Genomic DNA, 22,402 nt, shown 5'->3' with positions numbered 1-22,402 from the left:
GAAAAATTCAGAAAATCCAGGAATCCAGAATGTCCACGAATCCAAAAAATCCAGAAAATCTGGGAAATCGAGAAAATCTGGAAAATCTAGAAAATCTGAAAAATCCAGAAAATTCAAAAATTGCAAAAAATCCTAAGGAAAAAATCAGAATATAAAAAAAATTCTGAAAAATTTAAGAAAGTTCAAGAAATCCAAAAAATCCAAAAAATCCAACAAAAACCAAAAAAATCCAAAAAATTGAGAAAATCTAGAAAATTTGAATAATCGGGAAAATCCAGAAAATCCAAAAATTGCAAAAAATAAAAAAATCGAAAAAAAAACTAAAAAATGCAAGAAATTCAAAAAAATCCAAAAAAAAAATCTGAAAAATCCAGAAAATTCAGAATATCCAAAAATCCAGAAATCCGAAAATTCAGAAGAATCTAGAAAATCCAGAAAATCTGGAATATCTGAAAAATCTTGAAAACCCAGAAAAATTAAAAAATCCAGAAAATCCAGGAATCCAGAAATTCTAGGAATCCAGACAAAATCTAGAAAATATAAAAAATCCAAAAAATCTAGAAAAAAAGTCTGAAGAACCAGAAAATCTGGAAAATCTGCAGAATCTGGAAAATCCCGAAAATTTAGAAAATCCAGAAAATCCAAAAAATCCAAGCCAATCCAAAAAATCATAGCCAAAAAATTCCAAAAATCTAAAAAATCCAAGAAAGCTAAAAAATCAAACAAAATCCAAAAAATCAAGAAAATCTGGAAAATCCGGAGAATCTGGAAAATCTAGAAAATCCGGAAAATCAGAAAATTAAAAAATTGCAAAAAATCTAAAGAAATATATCAAAAAATCACAAAAAATAAGAAAATCTAGAAAATCTGAAAAGTTCGGAAAATCTAGAATATCCAAAAATTGCAAAAAATCCAAAAAAAAAACCTAAAAATATCGAAAAAATTTTAAAAAATCCAAGAAATTAAAAAAAATCTACAAAATCCAAGAATTTGAAAAGATCCAAAAAATCTGGAAAATGCAGAAAATCCAAAAGCCCAAAAAATTCGGGGAATTCAAACAATCCAAAAAATTTGAAAATCCAGAAAATTTATATAAAATCAGAAGATTTGACAAATATGAAAAATGTGGAAAATTCATAAGATCCACAAAATCAAAGAAATCTGGGAACTGCACAAAATTTTGAAAAGTCAGAACATCCAGAAAATTTGAAAAATCCAGAAAATCCAGGAATCCAGAAAGTCCAAGAATCCAGAAAATCTGGAAAATCCAGCAAATCTGGAAAATTTAAGAAATCTGGAAAAACCAGAAAATCTGAAAAATCTGGAAAATCCATAAAATTCAAAAATTGCAAAAAAACCCAAGGAAAAAATCAGATAATCAAAAAAATCTGAAAACTTTAAAAAAGTTCAAGAAATCCAAAAAATCCAACAAACCCAAAAAGTTCTAAAAAATTAAGAAAATCTAAAAAATCTGAAAAATCGGGAAAATCCAGAAAATCCAAAAATTGAAAAAATAAAAAAAATGGAAAAAATTAAAAAATTCAAGAAATTAAAAAAAATCCAACAAAATCAAAAAAATCTGAAAAATCCAGAAAATTCAGAATATCCAAAATTCCAGAAATCCGACAATTCAGAAAATTCAGAAGAATCTAGAAAATCCAGAAAGTCTGGAATATCTGAAATACATATCTTAAAAACCCAGAAAAATTGAAAAATCCAGAAAATCCAGAAATTCTAGGAAACCAGAACATCCAGGAATCCAGACAAAATTTAGAAAATATGAAAAATCCAAAAAATCTAGAAACTCCACAAAAAATCTGAAAAAGTCTGAAGAACCAGAAAATCTGGAAAATCCTCAGAATCTGGAAACTCCCCAAAATCTAGAAAATCCAGAAAATCCAAAAAATCCAAGCCAATCCAAAAAATCAAAACCAAAAAATTCCAAAAATTAAAAATAAAAAATCCAAAAAAAAAACAAAAAATTGAAAAAATCAAAAAAATCCAAGAAATCCAAAAAATCAAACGAAATCCAAAAAAATCAAGAAAATCTGAAAAATCCGGAGAATCTGGAAAATCTAGAAAATCCTAAAAATTCAGAAAAACATGGAAAATCTGAAAAATCTGGCTAATCTGAAAAATTCAAAAAATCAAGAAAAAATCGGAAAATCCAAGAAATTTGGAAAATCTAGATAATCTGAAAAATCTGGAAGATTCTGGAAATGCAAGAAGTCTGAAAAATCTGGAAATTACAGAATATTTGAAAAATTTAGAACAATTAGGAAATCCGGAAAATCCAAAAAATCTGAAAAATTCAAAAATTTCAAAAAATCCAAAGCAAAAAATAAAAAAAAACCTGAAACATTTAAAAAAGTACAAGAAATCCAAAAAACCAAGAATACCAAAAAAAACCAAAAAAATTCAGAAAAACTAGAAAATCTGAAAAATCCTGTAAATCCAGGAAATCCAAAAATTAGAAAAAATAAAAAATAAATTGGAAAAAATTTAAAAAATCCAAGAAATTAAAAAAATCCAACAAAATACAAAAAAAAACAGAAAATCCAGAAATCCAGAAAATTCAGGAAATTCAGAAAAACCAGAAAACATGGAAAATCTAAAAAATCTGGAAAATAAATAAATCATATCCAAATAATCTGAAAAAACCAGAAAATTTGGAAACTCAGAAAATCTGGAAAATGTAGAAAGTTCAAAAGATCCAGAAAATTCAGACAATCTGGAGAAGTCAGAGGGTCCAGAAAATCTGGAAAATCTTCAGAATCTCGAAAATTCGCAAAATCTGAAAAATTTGGAAAATCCAGAAAATCTGAAAAATTCGGAATATCCAGATAATCCAAGAAATCTGGCAAATCTGGAAAAATCAGAAATTTAAAAAAATTAAAAAAATCCAATAAAATCCAAAGAAATGAAAAAATCCAGAAAATCCGGAAAATTCGGTAAATCCAGAAAATTATAAAATTTGATTTTACGATTTTCGTTTTATGATAACCGCTGTAAAGTAAAAACCAGAGACGTAAATAACACCCCTTGTCCCTCAGAAGTAGGTAATAGCAATCTGAAGCTCAAGTGTTTATTTATATTTTTACATCGAAAGTATGTCACGTAGTTAAATCACAATCGAACAACATGTTCTCAATATTATAATTCTTAGTTTATCATCATTATAATATAAAGACGTGCGGATATATCAGTTTCGAGAAAATCGGGTGACTCGTTCTTAATTTGACTAACAAAAATGTGTGATGACGTCATCAACATGGATAATACTAGTTACAAAACAAAATAAAAGTAGTCTCAATCAGTTTGCGAAAATTTGAACGTTTAGCTTACACTCAGGAAGTAAAATTGACAAGAGCTTTTTATATGTACCAAACGTCGTAAATGTGAATAGTGGGTTGCCTATCTCACACATCGCACTACACTAGCACATCCAAAAAAGGACCCCCATTAAACTACCCCTAGTTAAAATACTTTATTAAATATCAAGCAGACATCACATTACTTAGCACCTAATTAAGTAGTACTTGTTCACCCTTTAACCCCACCCCCACCAAACCAAGCATCTACATCTCAAACGGGGGCACGAACCCCCCGAAGGCCTTCTCCAACTCCTTGGCCACCGCGATGGTGAGTCGATCCTGGCCAGGGGGCGCCACCACCTGCAGCCCCAGCGGCAGCCCCTCGTCAGTCAACCCCAAAGGAACCTGCGTCACGGGAAACTTGACCGCGTTCCAAATCGCAAACAAATTGTAGTTCCACGGCCTGAGAACAGCAGAATAGTGATAATTGGCAGGCCAGGGGGCCGAGGGGTAAATGAGCACGCCGTTCGTCCCCAACAGGGTCGACAACTTGTTATAAATAATATTAGTTGTCTCCACAGCCCACTCTTCGTTCTCTGCAGGCAGCAACCCATTAATCAGATTAAACATAATCGCGATATTAAAGTCGCTGCATCTGATGACGTATTTACACAACTCGACAACCGAGTTGAGTTCGCCCTCGCGATTGGTCAAGTCTCGGTTGAAATTGCTGTCGGGTTCTTGGGTCATCCAGTACCTCCAAATCTTGCCCCCGTAACTCAACTCCTCGAAGTTCACCAGCTCCGGTTTTGAGTTGGTTTGGGTGAAGTGGCGCACGACTCGGAGTAGTATTTTGTTCATTTCGTCCCGTATGGGACTGACTTTGGGGTCCTTGGGGTCCGTCACGTAGTAGACTTTAATACTGGAAATATCGACTTCGTCGTCTAGTTTGAGTTTAGCGACGTTCTCCCCACCTAATACTTTCAAAAACGGAATGATATCTTCGCTGTGTCGCACCATGGGTCCGGCCACCACCATGGTGTTTTTTTCTTCGCCGGTTCGGAATGTCAACCCGTGCGTGGACACGACGTCGCAGCTGGGTTTATGGGCGAAAAGCCCACACATGAAAGCGGGAATGCGCAGTGACCCTCCAATGTCGGTACCAATACCCATGGGAGAGCCGCAAGCCGCAATAATCGAGCCTTCGCCAGGAAATTTGAAAAATCTGGAAAAACCTGAAAATCCAAGAGATCTGAATCAATCTGAAAGATCCAGAATGTTTGAAAAATTTGGAAAATCCAGAAAATATGGAAAATATAGAAAATCCAGAAAATATGGACAATCTGCAAAATCCAGAAAAACCAGAAAATCTGGAAAATCCACAATATACAGAAAATCTGAAAATTTTGTAAAATTTAGAAGATAGAATATCCAAAAAATCTGGAAAATTCACAAAATCTTAATAATCCAGAAGATCCGGAGAATACAGAAAATCTAAATAATCTGATAAATCCAGAAAATCTGAAAAATGTATAAAATCCAGAAAATTTGGAAAATGTAGATGATCTGAAAAATCTGGAAAATATAGAAAATCCAGAAAATTCAAAAATTGCAAAAAATCCAAAGGAAAAAATCAAAAAAATCTGAAAAATTAAAAAACTCCAATAAATAAAAAAAATCCAAAAAATGGAAAAAATCCAGGAAATTGGAAAATTCAGAATATCCAAAAGTCCAGAAAATTCAGCAAATTCAGACAATCCAAAAAATCTGGAGACTCCAAAACATCTGAAAAAGTCAGAAGAACCAGATAATCTGGAAAATCCGCAGAATCTGAAAAATCCCCAAAATCTGGAAAATTTGGAAAATCCAGAAAATACCAGCAATTCCAAAAAATCTAAACAAGTCCAGAAAATTTAATCAAAACCAAAAAATTCCAAAAATTGAAAAAAACATACAATCCAAAAAAAAAACAAAAAATCGAAACAATCGAAAAAATCCACGAAATCTAAAAATCAAACAAAATCCAAAAACCTCAAGAAAGTCTAAAAAATCCGGAGAATCTACAAAATCTAGTAAATCTAAAAAATTCAGAAAACATGGAACATCTGAAAAATCTGCCCAATCTGGAAAATCCAGAAAATCTAAAACATCTGGAAAATCCAGGAATTTTGGAAAATCTAGACAATCTAAAAATTTGGAAAAAATAACACAAAATTGAAAAAAATCCAAGAAATCCAAAAAATCAAACAAAAGCCAAAAAAATCCGGAGAATCTGGAAAATCTAGAAAATCCAAAAAATTCAGAAAACAGAAAATCTGAAAAATATGCCCAGTCTGGAAAATCCAGCAAATCTAAAAAATCTACAAAATCCAGGAAATTTGGAAAATCTAGACAATCTAAAAATCTGGAAAATTCTGAAATGCAAGAAATTTGAAAAATCTGGAAAAACCAGAATATCTGGAAAATTTGGAAAATCCAGAATATTTAGAAAATCCAGATAATCTGGAAAATCAAGAAGTACAGAAATATGAAGAATCTCCAAAGTCCAGAAAAACCAGAAAATCTGGAAAATCCACAATATCCAGAAAATCTGGAAATTCTGTTAAATTCAGAAGATACAGAAAATCCAAAAAATCTGGAAAACAGAATATCCAGAAAATTCAAAAATTTCAAAAAATCCAAAGAAAAAATAAGAAAATCTAGAAAATCTGAAAAGTCCGGAAAAGTCTAGAATATCCAAAAAAATTGCAAAAAATAAAAAAAAAATCGAAAAATATCGAGAAAATTTTAAAAAATCCAAGAAATTACAAAAAATCGAACAAAATCCAAGAAATTGAAAAAAATTAAAAATCCGGAAAATGCAGAAAATCCGAAAGTCCAGAAAATTCGGGGAATTCAAACAATCCAAAAAAATTTGAAAATCTGGAAAATTCAGAAAATTTATATAAGATCAGAAGATCTGAAAAATATGGAAAATGTCGAAAATTCAGAAGATCCACAAAATCCAAGAAATTTGGGAACTGCACAAAATTTGGAAAAGTCAGAACATTCAGAAAATCTGGAAACTCCCCAAAACCTGGAAATTTTGAAAAATCTAATCTGAAATTGCAAAAAATCCAAAGGAAAAAATCAGAAAATCAAAATAATTCTTATTATTATTATTAATTCTGAAAAATTTAAGACAGTTCAAAGAATCCAAAAAATCCAACAAAAACCAAAAAAAAACTAAAAAATTAAGAAAATCTAGAAAATCTGAAAAATCGGGAAAATCCAGAAAATCCAAAAATTGCAAAATAAAAAAAATCGAAAAAAAAACAAAAAAATGCAAGAAATTCAAAAAATCCAACCAAATCAAAAAAATCTGAAAAATCCAGAAAATCCATAATACCCAAAAATCCAGAAATTCGAAAATTCAGGAAATTCAGAAAATCTATAAAATCCAGAAAGTCTGGAATATCTGAAAAATCTTGAAAACCCAGAAAAATTGAAAAATCCACAATAACCAAGAATTCAGAAAGTCCAAGAATCCAGAAATTCTAGGAATCCAGACAAAATCTAGAAAATATGAAAAATCCAAAAAATCTAGAAAATCTGGAAACCCCACAAAATCTGAAAAAGTCTGAAGAACCAGAAAATCTGGAAAATCCGCAGAATCTAGAAAATCCTCAAAATCTGGAAAATCCCCAAAATCTAGAAAATCTGGAAAATTTGGAAAATCCAGAAAATAGAAACAAGTCCACAAAATTTAATCAAAACCAAAAAATTCCAAAAATCAAAAATAAAAAATCCAAAAAATCAAACAAAATCCAAAAAAATCAAGAAAATCTGAAAAATCCGGAGAATCTGGAAAATCTAGAAAATCCGAAAAATTCAGAAAAGCATGGAAAATCTGAAAAATGTGACAAATCTGGAAAATTCAAAAAATCAAAAAAATTTGGAAAATCCAAGAAATTGGGAAAATCTAGAGAATCTGAAAAATCTGGAAAATTCTGGAAATGCAAAAATCTGAAAAATCTGGAAATTACAGAATATTTGAAAAATTTAGAAAATTTAGGAAACCAAAAAATCAAAAAAAAATCTGAAACATTTAAAAATGTACAAGAAATCTAAAAAAACCAAGAAAACCAAAAAATCTAAAAAATTCAGACAAACTAGAAAATCTGAAAAATCTGGTAAATCCAGAAAACCCAAAAATTAGAAGAAATAAAAAATCGGAAAAACAAAAAATTCAACAAAATCCAAAAAAAAACAGAAAATCCAGAAATCCAGAAAAACCAGAAAACATGGAAAATCTAAAAAATCTGGAAAATAAATAAATCATATCCAAATAATCTGAAAAAACCATAAAATTTGGAAAATCAGAAAATCTGGAAAATGTGGAAAGTACAAAAGATCCAGAAAATTCAGAAAATCTGGAGAAGTCAAAGGGTCCAGAAAATCTGGAAAATCTTCAGAATCTCGAAAATTCGCAAAATCTGAAAAATCTGGAAAATTTAGGAAATCTGAAAAATTTGGAAAATCAGAAAATCTGAAAAATTCGAAATATCCAGATAATCCAGAAAATCTGGTAAATCTGGAAAATCTTGAAAACTCACAAATTAAAAAAAATTCAAGAAATCCAAAAAATTCAACAAAATTCAATGAAATGAAAAAATCCAAAAAATCGAAAAAATCTGGAAAATTCGGTAAATCCAGAAAATTATAAAATTTGATTTTACGATTTTCGTTTTGTGATAACCGCTGTAAAGTAAAAACCAGAGACGTAAATAACACCCCTTGTCCTTCAGCACTAGATAATAGCAATCTCAAGCTCAAGTGTTTATGTTTTTACATCGAAAGAATGTCACGTATTTAAACCACAATCGAACATGTCTCAATATTATAATTCTTATTTTATCATCATTATAATATAAAGACGTGCGTATTTATCACATTTTTGAGAAAATCAAGTGACTCGTTCTTAATTTGAGTGACAAAAAATTTGTGATGACGTCGTCAACATGGATAATACTAGTTACAGAACAAAATAAAACGTTTTTGCGAAAATTTGAACGTTTACCTTACGTTCAAGAAGTAAAATTGACAAGAGCTTTTTATACCAAACGTAAATGTGAATAGTGGGTTGCCTATCTCACACATCACACTACACTACGACATCCAAAAAAGGACCCCCATTAAACTACCCCTAGTTAAAATACTTTATTAAATATCAAGCAGACATCACATTACTTAGCACCTAATTAAGTAGTACTTGTTCACCCTTTAACCCCACCCCCACCAAACCAAGCATCTACATTTCAAACGGGGGCACGAACCCCCCGAAGGCCTTCTCCAACTCCTTGGCCACCGCAATGGTGAGTCGATCCTGGCCAGGGGGCGCCACCACCTGCACCCCCAGCGGCAGCCCCTCGTCAGTCAACCCCAAAGGAACCTGCGTCACGGGAAACTTGACCGCGTTCCAAATCGCAAACAAATTATAGTTCCACGGCCTGAGAACAGCAGAATAGTGATAATTGGCAGGCCAGGGGGCCGAGGGGTAAATGAGGACGCCATTCGTCCCCAACAGCGTCGACAACTTGTTATAAATAATATTAGTTGTCTCCACAGCCCACTCTTCGTTCTCTGCAGGCAGCAACCCATTAATCAGATTAAACATAATCGCGATATTAAAGTCGCTACATCTGATGACGTATTTACACAACTCGACAACCGAGTTGAGTTCGCCCTCGCGATTGGTCAAGTCTCGGTTGAAATTGGTGTCAGGCTCTTGGGTCATCCAGTACCTCCAAATTTTACCCCCGTAACTCAACTCCTCGAAGTTCACCAGCTCCGGTTTTGAGTTGGTTTGGGTGAAGTGACGCACGACTCGGAGTAATATTTTGTTCATTTCGTCCCGGATGGGACTGACTTTGGGGTCCTTGGGGTCCGTCACGTAGTAGACTTTAATACTGGAAATATCGACTTCGTCGTCTAGTTTGAGCTTGGCGACGTTCTCCCCACCTAATACTTTCAAAAACGGAATTATATCTTCGCTGTGTCGCACCATGGGTCCGGCCACCACCATGGTGTTTTTTTCTTCGCCGGTGCGGAATGTCAACCCGTGCGTGGACACGACGTCGCAGCTGGGTTTATGGGCGAAAAGCCCACACATGAAAGCGGGAATGCGCAATGACCCTCCAATACCCATGGGAGAGCCGCAAGCCGCAATAATCGAGCCTTCGCCAGGAAATTTGAAAAATCTGGAAAAACCTGAAAATCCAAGAGATCTGAATCAATCTGAAAGATCCAGAATGTTTGAAAAATTTGGAAAATCCAGAAAATATGGAAAATATAGAAAATCCAGAAAATATGGACAATCTGCAAAATCCAGAAAAACCAGAAAATCTGGAAAATCCACAATATACAGAAAATCTGAAAATTTTGTAAAATTTAGAAGATAGAATATCCAAAAAATCTGGAAAATTCACAAAATCTTAAAAATCCAGAAGATCCGGAGAATACAGAAAATCTAAATAAATCTGATAAATCCAGAAAATCTGAAAAATATATAAAATCCAGAAAATTTGGAAAATGTAGATGATCTGAAAAATCTGGAAAATATAGAAAATCCAGAAAATTCAAAAATTGCAAAAAATCCAAAGGAAAAAATCAAAAAAATCTGAAAAATTAAAAAAATCCAATAAATAAAAAAAATCCAACAAAATCCAAAAAATGGAAAAAATCCAGGAAATTGGAAAATGCAGAATATCCAAAAGTCCAGAAAATTCAGCAAATTTAAACAATACAAAAAATCTGGAGACTCCATAACATCTGAAAAAGTCAGAAGAACCAGATAATCTGGAAAATCCGCAGAATCTGGAAAATCCCCAAAATCTGGAAAATTTGGAAAATCCAGAAAATCCAAGCAATTCCAAAAAATTTAAACAAGTCCAGAAAATTTAATCAAAACCAAAAAATTCCAAAAATTGAAAAAAACAAAATATCCAAAAAAAAAACAAAAAATCGAAACAATCGAAAAAATCCACGAAATCTACAAACAAAATCCAAAAACCTCAAGAAAGTCTAAAAAATCCGGAGAATCTGCAAAATCTAGTAAATCCAAAAAATTCAGAAAACATGGAACATCTGAAAAATCTGCCCAATCTGGAAAATCCAGAAAATCTAAAAAATCTGGAAAATCCAGGAAATTTGGAAAATCTAGACAATCTAAAAATTTGGAAAAAATAACACAAAATTGAAAAAATCCAAGAAATCCAAAAAATCAAACAAAATCCAAAAAAATCCGGAGAATCTGGAAAATCTAGAAAATCCAAAAAATTCAGAAATCTAGAAAATTCAGAAAACAGAAAATCTGAAAAATCTGCCCAATCTGGAAAATCCAGAAAATCTAAAAAATCTAGAAAATCCAGGAAATTTGGAAAATCTAGACAAACTAAAAATCTTGAAAATTCTGAAAATGCAAGAAATTTGAAAAATTTGGAAAATCCAGAATATTTAGAAAATCCAGAAAATGTGGAAAATCCACAATATCCAGAAAATCTGGAAATTCTGTTAAATTCAGAAGATACAGAAAATCCAAAAAAATCTGGAAAATTCACAAAAACCAGAAAATTTGTGAAATCTAGAAAATCTGAAAAATCTGGAAAACAGAATATCCAGAAAATTCAAAAATTGCAAAAAATCCAAAGAAAAAATAAGAAAATCTAGAAAATCTGAAAAGTCCGGAAAATCTAGAATATCCAAAAATTGCAAAAAATAAAAAAAAAATCGAAAAATATCGAAAAAATTTAAAAAAATCCAAGAAATTACAAAAAATCGAACAAAATCCAAGAAATTGAAAAAAATTAAAAATCTGGAAAATGCAGAAAATCCGAAAGTCCAGAAAATTCGGGGAATTCAAACAATCCAAAAAAATTTGAAAATCTGGAAAATTCAGAAAATTTATATAGTAATAGTAATAGTAATAGTAATATATATTTGTGTTACCATACAAAATATTTACACACGTCATAAAATAATTAACAAAAGCTTAATACTAAATCATAACTAACAAAGGAAAAGCACATTAGTTTTGCATTGATTTCATAAATTGATAAGATCAGAAGATCTGAAAAATATGGAAAATGTCGAAAATTCAGAAGATCCACAAAATCCAAGAAATTTGGGAACTGCACAAAATTTGGAAAAGTCGGAACATTCAGAAAATCTGGAAACTCCCCAAAACCTGGAAATTTTGAAAAATCTAATCTGAAATTGCAAAAAATCCAAAAGAAAAAATCAGAAAATCAAAATAATTCTTATTATTATTATTAATTCTGAAAAATTTAAGACAGTTCAAAGAATCCAAAAAATCCAACAAAAACCAAAAAAAAAATAAAAAATTAAGAAAATCTAGAAAATCTGAAAAATCGGGAAAATCCAGAAAATCCAAAAATTGCAAAATAAAAAAAATCGAAAAAAAAAACAAAAAAAATGCAAGAAATTCAAAAATTCCAACCAAATCAAAAAAATCTGAAAAATCCAGAAAATCCATAATACCCAAAAATCCAGAAATTCGAAAATTCAGGAAATTCAGAAAATCTATAAAATCCAGAAAGTCTGGAATATCTGAAAAATCTTGAAAACCCAGAAAAATTGAAAAATCCACAATAACCAAGAATTCAGAAAGTCCAAGAATCCAGAAATTCTAGGAATCCAGACAAAATCTAGAAAATATGAAAAATCCAAAAAATCTAGAAAATCTGGAAACCCCACAAAATCTGAAAAAGTCTGAAGAACCAGAAAATCTGGAAAATCCGCAGAATCTAGAAAATCCTCAAAATCTGGAAAATCCACAAAATCTAGAAAATCTAGAAAATCTGGAAAATTTGGAAAATCCAGAAAATCCAAGCGAATCCAAAAAATAGAAACAAGTCCACAAAATTTAATCAAAACCAAAAAATTCCAAAAATCAAAAATAAAAAATCCAAAAAATCAAACAAAATCCAAAAAAATCAAGAAAATCTGAAAAATCCGGAGAATCTGGAAAATCTAGAAAATCCGAAAAATTCAGAAAAGCATGGAAAATCTGAAAAATGTGACAAATCTGGAAAATTCAAAAAATCAAAAAAATTTGGAAAATCCAAGAAATTGGGAAAATCTAGACAATCTGAAAAATCTGGAAAATTCTGGAAATGCAAAAATCTGAAAAATCTGGAAATTACAGAATATTTGAAAAATTTAGAAAATTTAGGAAACCAAAAAATCAAAAAAAAAATCTGAAACACTTAAAAATGTACAAGAAATCCAAAAAAACCAAGAAAACCAAAAAATCTAAAAAATTCAGACAAACTAGAAAATCTGAAAAATCTGGTAAATCCAGAAAACCCAAAAATTAGAAAAAATAAAAAATCGGAAAAACAAAAAATCCAACAGAAAATCGACGTAAATAACACCCCTTGTCCTTCAGCAGTAGGTAATAGCAATCTGAAGCTCGAGTGTTTATTTAGGTTTTTACATCGAAAGAATGTCACGTATTCAAAACACAATCGAACATGTTCTCAATTTTATAATTCTTATTTTATCATTATTATAATTTAAAGACGTGCGTATTTATCACATTTTCGAGAAAATCGGGTGACTCGTTCTTAATTTGACTAACAAAAAATTTGTGATGACGTCATCAACATGGGTAATACTAGTTACAGAACAAAATAAAAGTAGTCGCAAATATTTTTGCGAAAATTTTAACGTTTAGTTTACGTTCAGGAAGTAAAATTGACAAGAGCTTTTTATACCAAACGTCGTAAATGTGAATAGTGGGTTGCCTATCTCACACATCGCACTACACTAGCACATCCAAAAAAGGACCCCCATTAAACTACCCCTAGTTAAAATACTTTATTAAATATCAAGCAAACATCACATTACTTAGCACCTAATTAAGTAGTACTTGTTCACCCTTTACCCCCACCCCCACCAAACCAAGCATCTACATTTCAAACGGGGGCACGAACCCCCCGAACGCCTTCTCCAACTCCTTGGCCACCGCGATGGTGAGTCGATCCTGGCCCGGGGGCGCCACCACCTGCACCCCCAGCGGCAGCCCCTCGTCAGTCAACCCCAAAGGAACCTGCGTCACGGGAAACTTGACCGCGTTCCAAATCGCAAACAAATTATAGTTCCACGGCCTGAGAACAGCAGAATAGTGATAATTGGCAGGCCAGGGGGCCGAGGGGTAAATAAGGACGCCGTTCGTCCCCAACAGGGTCGACAACTTGTTATAAATAATATTAGTTGTCTCCACAGCCCACTCTTCGTTCTCTGCAGGCAACAACCCATTAATCAGATTAAACATAATCGCGATATTAAAGTCGCTGCATCTGATGACGTATTTACACAACTCGACAACCGAGTTGAGTTCGCCCTCGCGATTGGTCAAGTCCCGGTTGAAATTGGTGTCGGGCTCTTGGGTCATCCAGTACCTCCAAATCTTGCCCCCGTAACTCAACTCCTCGAAGTTCACCAGCTCCGGTTTTGAGTTGGTTTGGGTGAAGTGGCGCACGACTCGGAGTAATATTTTGTTCATTTCGTCCCGGATGGGACTGACTTTGGGGTCCTTGGGGTCCGTCACGTAGTAGACTTTAATACTGGAAATATCGACTTCGTCGTCTAGTTTGAGCTTGGCGACGTTCTCCCCACCTAATACTTTCAAAAACGGAATGATATCTTCGCTGTGTCGCACCATGGGTCCGGCCACCACCATGGTGTTTTTTTCTTCGCCGGTGCGGAATGTCAACCCGTGCGTGGACACGACGTCGCAGCTGGGTTTATGGGCGAAAAGCCCACACATGAAAGCGGGAATGCGCAATGACCCTCCAATGTCGGTACCAATGCCCATGGGGGAGCCGCAAGCCGCAATAATCGAGCCTTCGCCCCCGGACGAACCCCCGGTGGTTCTAGTGGTGTTATAAGGGTTGTTCGTGATACCATAAATGGGGTTGAAAGTCTCCTGCCACAAATTTAACTGAGGAACGTTAGTCACCGCGATTAAAATCCCGCCGGCGTTTTTGACCTTGTCGACGACGTCGGCATCGAATTCGGCCTTGAAAGACTCGCGCGCGAGAAGACCAAAAGTGTTGGACAAACCTTTACAAGCCGTACTTTCCTTAGTGGTGAATGGAATCCCTGTGAAAATAAATTAGTCTGACTTTCAAGTTTCGCGTTTTAACTAACCCAAAAACGGTTTATTATCAAAATCCGCTTGCTTGATCTTCCCGTCCGCGATGTCTTTATCCAGAGCTTGCGCGTCTTCAATCGCTTCCTCAAAGCGCTCATCCACTACTGCATTCAAGAGGGAATTCACCTGGTGGATCCGGTCAATGAACGCCCGGACTACCTCCTCACACGTCACTTCCCGCTTCCGGATTTTCCTCGCCAGCGTCGTCACGCTCTCCACCACCAGCTTACTCTGCGGTTTGTCGATTATCTTGACTTTCGAGTTGTAATAAAGCCCGAAGAGCTTGTCGATGAGAAAATCCAAGTAGTATCTCAGGAGGGCGAACATGATGAGCGCGATGACTCGCAGCTGCCTACACACGTTCCTGCGGCGCGGTTTACCTTTGTATTCCTGCAAAACAAGCGTGAATTTGTGGTTTTCGGGGTCGAGGAGTCACCTTCACTTTGGCCATTTTTCATGGAATGGGGACGAATTGGGTTATCGGATGAGGTGATAAGCACTAACAGCACTACGCAAATGGGGAATCGTGTGGTCATTCATACATTATTCATGTTTTTTTAATAATTAGCACCGGAACTGCGTTAGACAGGTGTGGAATTTTTACATTTTTCGGCGGTGGGTTGGCAATGCGTGTGTCACGTGGCGTTTGTCACTTGTCAAGGGGGATTTGAGGTTATCGCGGGTTATCGGACGAATTTAAAACAAGGAAATTTGCAAATTTGAAAAACAAGCCGGGGTTTTATACGTTGGTAAAAAATGGGTTCACTGGAGAAATTTAAAAAATGAGGAGTTTAAAAGGGGGGCTGTCGTTGCCATTTTACTAAATAATCAGATAATTCGATTTAAAAATATTACCTACTACTTATTGTTCTCTAAGGAATCTTCGTACAACGGTGTAAACAACTGTGATCAGACTGATTTGTAGACGTTGATACAGGTGATAAGAGCAAAGGAATAATCCTAACAATTGGAGATAATTTTCCGTGGGGTTTCCATTGTTAGATAAACACACAATGGTTTTTAGTTCCGTTTGTTAATGAAAAAATGAATATACCTTGAACATGCAGTTGTGTTATGCCTACGTATAATACTATAACACGTATAAATCCTTCAAGTTTTCAGTTATCTGCGTATTTTTGTAACCCACAAACACTAAAAAAAAAGTCGCTTTCAACTGCTGATAAGCGTACGTCGTTTAGATATTAAGCGTTTTTTTTTAGGTAATAAAAATGTAAATTTTGTAACGAATTTGCTTAGTCGTTAGTCATACACATTTTCTATTCATTTTTTAAAAACAGGGCAACATCCTTTAGAAAGTGTTGTGTGCTGTATCCCCCAATTTTACAATTTTATTCAAATAAATTATAACTTGACTTACTTGAATACGAGCACCCAAAAAACAACTGTGTATTATGGGTTGCATACTCACTACCTAAATTTGTAATCGATCATCTGAAAATTGTCATTTATAAACTCCGTTGGCAAGTTGCCCTTGATACTAACTTTGAAGTTCAACTTTTGCCGTATTTAAAAGGGTTGTAGAAGCAAAGTGGAGGATTTAAACTGATTACTACAAAAATTTACCGTTTTAGACATGTTTTAAGTTTCTTGTGGTCAAAATAAGTCTGCACATGTTAAGAAAGAAAAAGGAAAAATATAGCCCCGCCCACCCACCCGGTCTCAATTGTGATGATTTCTTTTATTCGTCGTGAGCCAAGAGGGCGGAGCTTAACTGCAAAATCCATATTTCTTTACAAAAATTTGCCATTTTAAACGTGTTTTAAGTTTCTAAAAGTAAAATAATCATCACAATTGAGATGGGGTGGGTGGGCGGGGTTTATATTTTGCATTTTTTCCTAATATATCTAGTATTCTTTGAACAACACAATACTCAAAACATGTTTTTAATTTATTGTAACGAAATAAGTATTTTGCAGTTAGGCTCCGCCCTCTTGGCTCACGAAGAATAAAAAAAATCATCACAATTGAAATAGGGCGGGTGGGCGGGCTTACTTTTTGCCCTTTTGTTTTAATATGTGACTTCTTTTCATAACATGGAACTTAAAATATGTTTAAAATGGAAAATTTGTATAGGGAAATATCGACTTTCCAATTACGCTCCACCCCTCGGTCTGACAACGAATGAAAAATTCATCACGATTGAGATCGAGACGGATGGGTGGGGCTTCTGTTTTGGTTTTTCATTTTTAATTAATACATTTAGTTTATTTTGTGTAACACGATTACTTAAGAACATATTTCACATGGTAATTTCTCGTAAAAAAATCATTGGAATAGAGGAGGGCAGGTGGGCGGGGCTATTGCTATCTTATAAGATTCTGTAAGAAAAATTTAATTTTAGCCCCGCCCACTCACCCGTTCTCTCATTGTTTCTGCAAAAATAAGAAATTAATGTTGCAGAAAATTAGTAGTATAACAAAAATTTACGATTAACGCTTTTTTTAACAGCTCACGTTCTATTAGTCCCTATTCCCATTTTACATAAGAACATACAGGGTGTTTCTTTCATTTGATACAACCCTTGTAAATTTCTTATTCTTAAACAACTTGGTATCATTTTAAAAGATCTATGTGATGACAAGCTCACATTGTTATTAGCACTTCCGGTAGGAACGGAAAATGCGTCAACTTTTTTTTTTATAGAACACTAGGTATACTTTTTTATAAATGTAAAGATTGTTTTTTTTTTTTGGAAACCCTCAAAAGCAATCAATATTCTAAAATCATACTTAAAAAGTTATTCAATGAAATAGACGAAAAATTCATATTTATTGATGACACTCTAGTAACTTGAAAAATTGACACTTATGTCTAAGAAAATAGAGGGCGGGTGGGCGGGGCTAAAACTTGCTAAGATAGGACTGAACAATATTAAGAGTAATCACTGGAGTGAAGAGGGGGTGGGTGGGCGGGGCTATTGCTTGCTTATAAAAGATTCTGTTGGAAAAAGTTAAATTTAGCCCCGCCCACCCACCCATTCTGTCATTGTTTCTGCAGAAATATGAAATAAATGTTATAGCAGATAAGTAGTATAACAAAACAATTAAGTAAGTAAAAGTTGCTAAAATAAGACTGAACAGTATTAAGAGTAGTCACCAGAATGACGAAGGGGTGGGTGGGCGGGGCTATTGCTTGCTTATAAAAGATTCTGTTGGAAAAAGGTAAATTTAGCCCCGCCCACCCACCCGTTCTCTCATTTTGTCTTCAGAAATAAGAAATAAATGTTATAGCAGATAAGTAGTATAACAAAACAATTAAGTAAAAGTTGCTAAAATAAGACTGAACAGTATTAACAGTAGTCACCAGAATGACGAAGGGGTGGGAGGGCGGGGCTATTGCTTGCTTATAAAAGATTCTGTTGGAAAAAGTTAAATTTAACCCCGCCCACCCACCCGTTCTCTAATTGTTTCTGCAGAAATAAGAAATAAATGTTATAGCAGATAAGTTGTATAACAAAACAATTAAGTAAAACTTGCTAAAATAGGTTTGAATAGAATTAAGAGTATTCACTGGAATGACGAAGGGGTGGGTGGGCGGGGCTATTACTTGCTTATAAAAGATTCTGTTGGAAAAAGTAAATTTAGCCCCGCCCACCCGTCCGTTGTCTCATTTTGTCTTCAGGAATAAGAAATAAACGTTATAGCAGATAAGTAATATAACATCTGTTGGAAAAAGTAAATTTAGCCCCGCCTACCCACCCGTTGTCTCATTTTGTCTTCAGAAATAAGAAATAAATGTTATAGCAGATAAGTAGTATAACAAAACAATTAAGTAAAACTTGCTAAAATAAGACTGAACAGTATTAACAGTAGTCACCAGAATGACGAAGGGGTGGGAGGGCGGGGCTATTGCTTGCTTATAAAAGATTCTGTTGGAAAAAGTTAAATTTAACCCCGCCCACCCACCCGTTCTCTAATTGTTTCTGCAGAAATAAGAAATAAATGTTATAGCAGATAAGTTGTATAACAAAACAATTAAGTAAAACTTGCTAAAATAGGTTTGAATAGAATTAAGAGTATTCACTGGAATGACGAAGGGGTGGGTGGGCGGGGCTATTGCTTGCTTATAAAAGATTCTGTTGGAAAAAGGTAAATTTAGCCCCGCCCACCCACCCGTTCTCTCATTTTGTCTTCAGAAATAAGAAATAAATGTTATAGCAGATAAGTAGTATAACAAAACAATTAAGTAAAAGTTGCTAAAATAAGACTGAACAGTATTAACAGTAGTCACCAGAATGACGAAGGGGTGGGAGGGCGGGGCTATTGCTTGCTTATAAAAGATTCTGTTGGAAAAAGTTAAATTTAACCCCGCCCACCCACCCGTTCTCTAATTGTTTCTGCAGAAATAAGAAATAAATGTTATAGCAGATAAGTTGTATAACAAAACAATTAAGTAAAACTTGCTAAAATAGGTTTGAATAGAATTAAGAGTATTCACTGGAATGACGAAGGGGTGGGTGGGCGGGGCTATTACTTGCTTATAAAAGATTCTGTTGGAAAAAGTAAATTTAGCCCCGCCCACCCGTCCGTTGTCTCATTTTGTCTTCAGGAATAAGAAATAAACGTTATAGCAGATAAGTAATATAACATCTGTTGGAAAAAGTAAATTTAGCCCCGCCTACCCACCCGTTGTCTCATTTTGTCTTCAGAAATAAGAAATAAATGTTATAGCAGATAAGTAGTATAACAAAACAATTAAGTAAAACTTGCTAAAATAAGACTGAACAGTATTAAGAGTAGTCACTGGAATGACGAAGGGGTGGGTGGGCGGGACTACTAATTGCTTATAAAAGATTCAGTTGGAAAAATTTAAATTTAGCCCCGCCCACCCACCCGTTCTCTCATTGTTTCTGCAGAAATAAGAAATAAATGTTATAGCAGATACGTAGTATAACAAAACAATTAAGTAAAACTTGCTTAAATAAGACTGAACAGTATTAAGAGTAGTAACTGGAATGACGACGGTGGGTGGGCGGGGTTATTGCTTGCTTATAAATGATTCTATTGGAAAAAGTTAAATTTAGCCCCGCCCACCCACCCTTTCTCTCATTTTGTCTTCATAAATAAAAAATAAATGTAATATCAGATAAGTAGTATAACAAAACAATTCAGTTAAACTTGCTAAAATAGAACTGAACAATATTAAGAGTAGTCACTGGAATTAAGAAAGGGGGGGTGGGTGGGGCTATTGCTTGTTTATAAATGATTCTGTGGGAAAAAGTTAAATTTAGCCCCGCCCGCCCACCCGTTCTCGCATTTTTTCTGTAGAAATAAGAAATAAATGTTATAGCAGATAAGTAGTATAACAAAACAATTAGGTAAAACTTGCTAAAATAGGACTGAACAATATTAAGAGTAGTCACTGGAATGACGAAGGGGTGGGTGGGCGGGGCTATTGCTTGCTTATGAAAGATTCTGTTAAAAATTTAAATTTAGCCCCGCCCACCCACCCATTCTCTAATTGTTTCTGCAGAAATAAGAAATAAATGTTATAGCAGATACGTAGTATAACAAAACAATTTAGTAAAACTTGCTAAAATAGAACTGAACAGTATTAAGTGTAGTAACTGGAATGACGAAGGGGTGGGTGGGCGGGGCTATTGCTTGCTTATAAAAGATTCTGTTGGAAAAAGTTAAATTTAACCCCGCCCACCCACCCGTTCTCTAATTGTTTCTGCAGAAATAAGAAATAAATGTTATAGCAGATAAGTTGTATAACAAAACAATTAAGTAAAACTTGCTAAAATAGGTTTGAATAGAATTAAGAGTATTCACTGGAATGACGAAGGGGTGGGTGGGCGGGGCTATTACTTGCTTATAAAAGATTCTGTTGGAAAAAGTAAATTTAGCCCCGCCCACCCGTCCGTTGTCTCATTTTGTCTTCAGGAATAAGAAATAAACGTTATAGCAGATAAGTAATATAACATCTGTTGGAAAAAGTAAATTTAGCCCCGCCTACCCACCCGTTGTCTCATTTTGTCTTCAGAAATAAGAAATAAATGTTATAGCAGATAAGTAGTATAACAAAACAATTAAGTAAAACTTGCTAAAATAAGACTGAACAGTATTAAGAGTAGTCACTGGAATGACGAAGGGGTGGGTGGGCGGGACTACTAATTGCTTATAAAAGATTCAGTTGGAAAAATTTAAATTTAGCCCCGCCCACCCACCCGTTCTCTCATTGTTTCTGCAGAAATAAGAAATAAATGTTATAGCAGATACGTAGTATAACAAAACAATTAAGTAAAACTTGCTTAAATAAGACTGAACAGTATTAAGAGTAGTAACTGGAATGACGACGGTGGGTGGGCGGGGTTATTGCTTGCTTATAAATGATTCTATTGGAAAAAGTTAAATTTAGCCCCGCCCACCCACCCTTTCTCTCATTTTGTCTTCATAAATAAAAAATAAATGTAATATCAGATAAGTAGTATAACAAAACAATTCAGTTAAACTTGCTAAAATAGAACTGAACAATATTAAGAGTAGTCACTGGAATTAAGAAAGGGGGGGTGGGTGGGGCTATTGCTTGTTTATAAATGATTCTGTGGGAAAAAGTTAAATTTAGCCCCGCCCGCCCACCCGTTCTCGCATTTTTTCTGTAGAAATAAGAAATAAATGTTATAGCAGATAAGTAGTATAACAAAACAATTAGGTAAAACTTGCTAAAATAGGACTGAACAATATTAAGAGTAGTCACTGGAATGACGAAGGGGTGGGTGGGCGGGGCTATTGCTTGCTTATGAAAGATTCTGTTAAAAATTTAAATTTAGCCCCGCCCACCCACCCATTCTCTAATTGTTTCTGCAGAAATAAGAAATAAATGTTATAGCAGATACGTAGTATAACAAAACAATTTAGTAAAACTTGCTAAAATAGAACTGAACAGTATTAAGTGTAGTAACTGGAATGACGAAGGGGTGGGTGGGCGGGGCTATTGCTTGCTTATAAAAGATTCTGTTGGAAAAAGTTAAATTTAGCCCCGCCCACCCACCCGTTCTCTCATTGTTTCTGCAGAAATAAGAAATAAATGTTATAGCAGATAAGTAGTATAACAAAACAATTAAGTAAAACTTGCTAAAATAGGACTGAACAGTATTAAGAGTAGTCACTGGAATGACTCAGGGGTGGGTGGGCGGGGCTATTGCTTCTTTATAAAGTATTCTGTAGGGAAACGTTAAATTTAGCCCCGCCCACCCACTCGTTCTCTCAGTTTTTCTTCAGATATAAGAAATAAATGTTGATTTTGGTAAATGACATGTCCTCTAAGAAAAAAACAGGGGGGGTGAGTGGGGCTAACTTATTGTAAATTTTTATCAGAATTGAGATCGGACGGGTGGGCGGGGCTTATATCTTTGCCTTTTTCTGCTTAATATAGATAGTCATCTTTTCATAACAAGAAACTTAGGGTCAAAATTCGTATTTCTGTATACAAATTTTCCATTTTGAACATGTTTAAGTTTCATGTGGTGAAAAAAGTCTACACATATTAAAACAAAAAGGCAAAATGTAATAACGCCCACCCACCCTATCTCCATTGTAACTTTCATAACCCTATAACACGTTTAAAATGGTAAATTTTTGTGAGGAAATATGGATTTTTCAATTAAGCTCCGCCCCTAGCTCTGCCAACGAATGAATACTTTATTACTATTTAGATCAGGGCATGTATGTGTGGCGCTTAATATTTGGCTTTAATTTTGTCTTAATATAAAGAGTATTTTTACAATAACACGATACTCAAAAACATATCTTATATTGTAATTTTAATAAGGATTTTGCAATTAAATTTGACTCTCGACGATTAAAAAAAGAATCAACACAATTGAGACAGGGTGGGTGGGCGGGGC

General features: G+C 34.1%; 3 protein-coding genes across 6 annotated transcripts; all 3 read right to left on the bottom strand.

Moving 5' to 3' along the window:
• Positions 1 to 3,474: 3,474 nt before the first annotated feature.
• Positions 3,475 to 4,517, bottom strand: LOC135132038 (fatty-acid amide hydrolase 2-B-like). The gene has a single exon (XM_064059957.1). The coding sequence runs from the start codon at positions 4,485 to 4,487 to the stop codon at positions 3,579 to 3,581; it is 909 nt and encodes a 302-aa protein (XP_063916027.1). The 5' UTR covers positions 4,488 to 4,517; the 3' UTR covers positions 3,475 to 3,578.
• Positions 4,518 to 8,500: 3,983 nt separating this feature from the next.
• On the bottom strand, positions 8,501 to 10,119 carry LOC135131830 (fatty-acid amide hydrolase 2-A-like). The gene is made up of 2 exons (XM_064059679.1): positions 10,100 to 10,119; positions 8,501 to 9,553 (listed from the first exon to the last, which is right to left on the bottom strand). Exons 1-2 carry the CDS (start codon positions 10,117 to 10,119, stop codon positions 8,605 to 8,607), a joined length of 969 nt encoding a protein of 322 aa, XP_063915749.1. The 3' UTR covers positions 8,501 to 8,604.
• A 3,061-nt stretch (positions 10,120 to 13,180) lies between these two features.
• Positions 13,181 to 15,528, bottom strand: LOC135132404 (fatty-acid amide hydrolase 2-A-like). Of its 4 annotated transcripts, none has more exons than XM_064060482.1 (3): positions 15,388 to 15,528; positions 14,529 to 14,922; positions 13,181 to 14,480 (listed from the first exon to the last, which is right to left on the bottom strand). In XM_064060482.1, the coding sequence occupies exons 2-3, from the start codon at positions 14,857 to 14,859 to the stop codon at positions 13,285 to 13,287; spliced, it is 1,527 nt and encodes a 508-aa protein (XP_063916552.1). In that variant the 5' UTR covers positions 14,860 to 14,922; positions 15,388 to 15,528; the 3' UTR covers positions 13,181 to 13,284. The 4 variants fall into 4 exon arrangements, with proteins under 4 accessions (XP_063916552.1, XP_063916553.1, XP_063916551.1 ...); XM_064060483.1 differs by having other exon boundaries at positions 15,392 to 15,528; XM_064060481.1 differs by lacking the exon at positions 15,388 to 15,528 and adding an exon at positions 14,975 to 15,181.
• Positions 15,529 to 22,402: the final 6,874 nt, after the last annotated feature.

This window comes from Zophobas morio, unplaced genomic scaffold, assembly GCF_036711695.1.
Source record: "Zophobas morio isolate AGI-343-1 ecotype UQ-CSIRO unplaced genomic scaffold, CSIRO_AGI_Zmor_V1 ptg000021l, whole genome shotgun sequence".
Classification (NCBI taxonomy): domain Eukaryota; kingdom Metazoa; phylum Arthropoda; class Insecta; order Coleoptera; family Tenebrionidae; genus Zophobas; species Zophobas morio.
This window is presented reverse-complemented; position numbering and strand designations above follow the sequence as displayed.